The 3,832-nt window shown below is 43.0% G+C and overlaps 1 protein-coding gene across 1 annotated transcript; it reads left to right on the top strand.

Annotated features, from left to right (window-relative positions):
* The first annotated feature begins 561 nt into the window (after nt 1-561).
* On the top strand, nt 562-3,386 carry dlx3b (distal-less homeobox 3b). Its single transcript, XM_086194988.1, has 3 exons — nt 562-1,486; nt 2,108-2,292; nt 2,524-3,386. The coding sequence occupies exons 1-3, from the start codon at nt 1,144-1,146 to the stop codon at nt 2,836-2,838; spliced, it is 843 nt and encodes a 280-aa protein (XP_086051114.1). The 5' UTR covers nt 562-1,143; the 3' UTR covers nt 2,839-3,386.
* The last annotated feature ends 446 nt before the right edge of the window (nt 3,387-3,832 follow it).

Below are 3,832 nucleotides of genomic sequence, written 5' to 3'. Positions count from 1 at the left end.
GAGAAAGAAACCCATCATAACTGTCCTTTAAAAACATGAGCTAGGACTTCCTGAAAACGTTACATCCACTAAAACACGAAGTGAACGTCTTGATCTGGGTAAAAAACCCGCATATGCCCGCTATACTTTGCAAGTAGAACCTTGATAGATGAATGGGCGCAGCAGATGGCGCTACCAACTGCGCTTTCAACTTCAAGCAAAATTACTGCGGGGGTGGGGGGGGGGGAGACTTGTAAATTTATATTCTTAGTGATCTGCGTATTTTTCTTGCAAGTCGCTCTTCTCAACAACCTCGGTATTAAATCAAGCTTTCTGTCAAATACTGAAAAGGAGGCTGATTCTGTACCGCTCCTCTCTAATTTGCATGTACTCACACACTCACCGTAGAGGAATTTAGCTGCAGGCAGCATCAGCGGAGCGACTCTTTTACCTATCGGTTCTATCTTTTTTAGGTAAAGTTCATTGTCCGCCGAGACTTTTGAATGACAATAGGAGTCTGTGGGAGGCTGGTCGGCAGCCTTTTAGTGTGCTGAGTAAAGTGTGATCTCAAGGCACTGTTAAGAAAACATTGCATAAAAGCATTAAGGAGTCGGTCTGGCTGCAGGATTAGTCTTTACAGAAAGGCTGTGAGCTACTATTGTGTTTGGAAACTTCCTGGAGCCAGTATGCTGCATGATGGGGATAAAAAACAATAAAACATTTTTTTTTAAAAACCCGAGATGTTGACTTCTGGAGTCCTTAAACGTCTATGGAGCTGTGCGTTCTACCAGTAAACAGGTAAATGCAAATGTGAAGTGATTTCAAAACAAAACAAAACAACAAGCTCATTTCACGGAGGTATGCGTGCATAGGCGCTCTTGGCTGAAGGCTGGGTTTCACCACACTTCGCCTGAGGCGCAAGAGGGGGAGAAAAGCAGAGCCAATGGGAGGGCAGCATCCAGCCCATCTCTCTATAACTCTGTGACACAGAGCTGAGCGATGCCACAACTAAGTTGCTGCTGCTAGGAGAGTTGAAGTGGACTATCTGCTCTAAACGCGCGTTTAAATAGCGCAGCAGTTCTCTAACGAGATATTTCTTTGCGCGAATCCCATCAAAAATCGCCTAAGAGTGGATTTTATATCCCCCGGACGGCTGCTTTCATCATGAGCACGGGGCAGATCTACGAGAAGAAGATTGCGGGTATTTTGACCGACCTTCCCGGATCTATGAGCTGCCACCCGAGCTCCAAGGACTCCCCTACACTCCCCGAATCTTCCGTGACGGACATGGGCTACTACAGCGGACAGACGGCCCACAGCCACCACGAATATTACCAAAGTCAAGCATACGGACAATCCATGAACTCTTACCATCACCAGTTTAATCTGAACGGAATGGGAGCCGCTGGAGCTTACACCACCAAATCTGAATACCCCTACACGAACAGCTACAGACAGTACGGACATTACAACAGAGATCACCTCCAGGCATCTCCTCCCAGCTCAGGTAAATGTTGAGATCACGCAGTGCCATTGTGCTTATTTAAATGACTCAGGACGAGTCTCGCACCGAGGCTTTGGTTGCACGAAAACAAGTCTTACTGCATCGAGATTTTATCCGTTTTTTTTAATTTTTTTATTACCGGTTGCTTTTTTATTTCAGCTTTGCGAAGCAACGATGCAAACTACCAAGCGGCACCGTTTCGCTTTATTTTATAGAAATATTGACTTGCCTCTATCCTATATTTGATGTTTTTACGCTGAACACACACCAACATTTGCTCAGCTGTAGCCTGCCTGTTGGTGTTAATGTCGTATTTTAACAACCTAATTGGGATAGGCCATCCATTCACAGCTGGCCATAAAACAATGATGGTTTGATTAAAGTTTACAATATTCACACTGTCAATTTAAATATGACAAGCAGGAAATGTTTCCGTTTTTTTACTCAGTCTTAGAGGTGGCCTATTTAGTTTTTTTTAAACTTTAAAACATCCTTGTCCTGCGAATTACACTTAATTTTTTAATCGTTTGTATGTGCTGTAAGAATTCCACTTTCATACAACTCCGCTGGTTGATATTTAGCCGATGTTGTGAAGTTTTATTCAAATGCTGATTTTATTTTCAGTAAAAGAAGAGCCGGAGCCAGAGGTTCGTATGGTGAATGGAAAACCAAAAAAGATCCGCAAGCCGAGGACGATCTACTCCAGTTACCAGCTGGCTGCTCTGCAGAGGCGCTTCCAGAAGGCGCAGTATCTCGCTCTGCCCGAGAGAGCGGAGCTAGCGGCTCAGCTCGGCCTGACTCAGACGCAGGTAAGATGCCTGACCCATGAAATCATTTCTTTCACAGCTGCTGAATTGGAGCTTTCCAGTACGAGCAGCAATTATTTTGAGAGGCTCCTCTGTTGCGTAATTACGCACAGCCACGTTATACTGCAGAACTGTGATTTTTAAAGTAATATTCCTTCAAATACTTTACATTATAACACACTATATCCATTTGAATGTGTCATAGAATGACGATGTACACTCTTTCGCTCTCAGGTCAAGATCTGGTTCCAGAACCGGAGGTCTAAGTTCAAGAAGCTGTACAAGAACGGCGAGGTTCCCCTGGAGCACAGTCCAAACGCCAGCGACTCCATGGCCTGTAACTCCCCGCCCTCCCCGGCCGTATGGGAGAACAACACCCCTCAGAATACCCCGATCAGCAGACCTCAGGTTCCGCAGCCGACGCACAGCTCGTCGCCGCCATACCTGGACGATTATAACAACCACTGGTACCAGCAGGGATCACACCTACAGCACCCGGGCACCGTGCACCACCCAGTCCCACAGCAAAGTGTGGGAGCTGTTTACTAACAAAGACTCCAGACCCAAGTTTTTTTTTTTTTTTTTTTTTTTTTTAAACGAGGTCTCTTCATTAAGACTTTGCAAGCAAAGGTTGACTGGACATTACCTTTGGTTTTGGACGAACTGGGTTTTCCATTCACAAAGCACATAAGGGATTTCCGATCACTTGTGACAGCGTATTTAAAGGACATTGGCGTGTTTTTTTTAATTATTTATCTCCTCTGTTGTATTTCCTTACCTTCTTTTTGTATTTTTTTTTTTAAAAAAAAAAACAAGTAACCACAAGCCGAACATTGACAAAACTGTGCAGGTGATCCTCGCTACAATCAAATAATTCATGTGGGTTTGTTGAAAGCGCGTCATAAACTCAGGTCATATTTATATGGATTTGTACAAAACGTCGAAGGCTGTAAATATGTGTTTATATGCAGAACCACTATGATCATATTTGTTTGGAACGGAGCGACTGCACTGTGGTGCTTCCGAGACCCATTTTATATTCATGTAATTAGTCACGTCGTTGCCTTCCTGTCAATTGAATAAAGGTGTTAATTGTATGTTGTGTGTTTATCCCCTTTGTAAACACCCTATAGTCTAGCAGCCTTTTTCATTTACTCACACTCTCTTTAGACACCGACGAGGACCGTGACAACTTGTAGAAAGTGCATTTTCTTCCCTGCAATCCAACAAGCATAGGCGAATGCTGTATTCAGTTTGGGTTCAACGCTAGAGGCAAGTTTACTCAGATTTAGTTTTCATAAATTCTTATTTCAATTTTTTTTCGTAAAGAATGATTTCTCTCAGTTTTGAATTTATTTTATTATTATTCCCCACCACTTTTAGAAGAGAATTTTTGTACCACGTCCCTTAAGTTGCTAAGCTGTGCACATCGTAATTACAGTATATTATCACTGGATAGTTTCTTTCTTCTTTTTTTTTTTAAAAAATCCAGCACACCAAACAAAACTAAACAACAACAAAAAAGAGGACGATTGCTCACTGT

This window comes from Aulostomus chinensis, chromosome 23, assembly GCF_037954235.1.
Source record: "Aulostomus chinensis isolate RoL2024-O1b breed Wild chromosome 23, RoL_Achi_v1.0, whole genome shotgun sequence".
Taxonomy (NCBI): Eukaryota; Metazoa; Chordata; class Actinopteri; order Syngnathiformes; family Aulostomidae; genus Aulostomus; species Aulostomus chinensis.
Note: the sequence above shows the minus strand (reverse complement) of the source record. Positions and strands in the feature narration are given on the sequence as shown.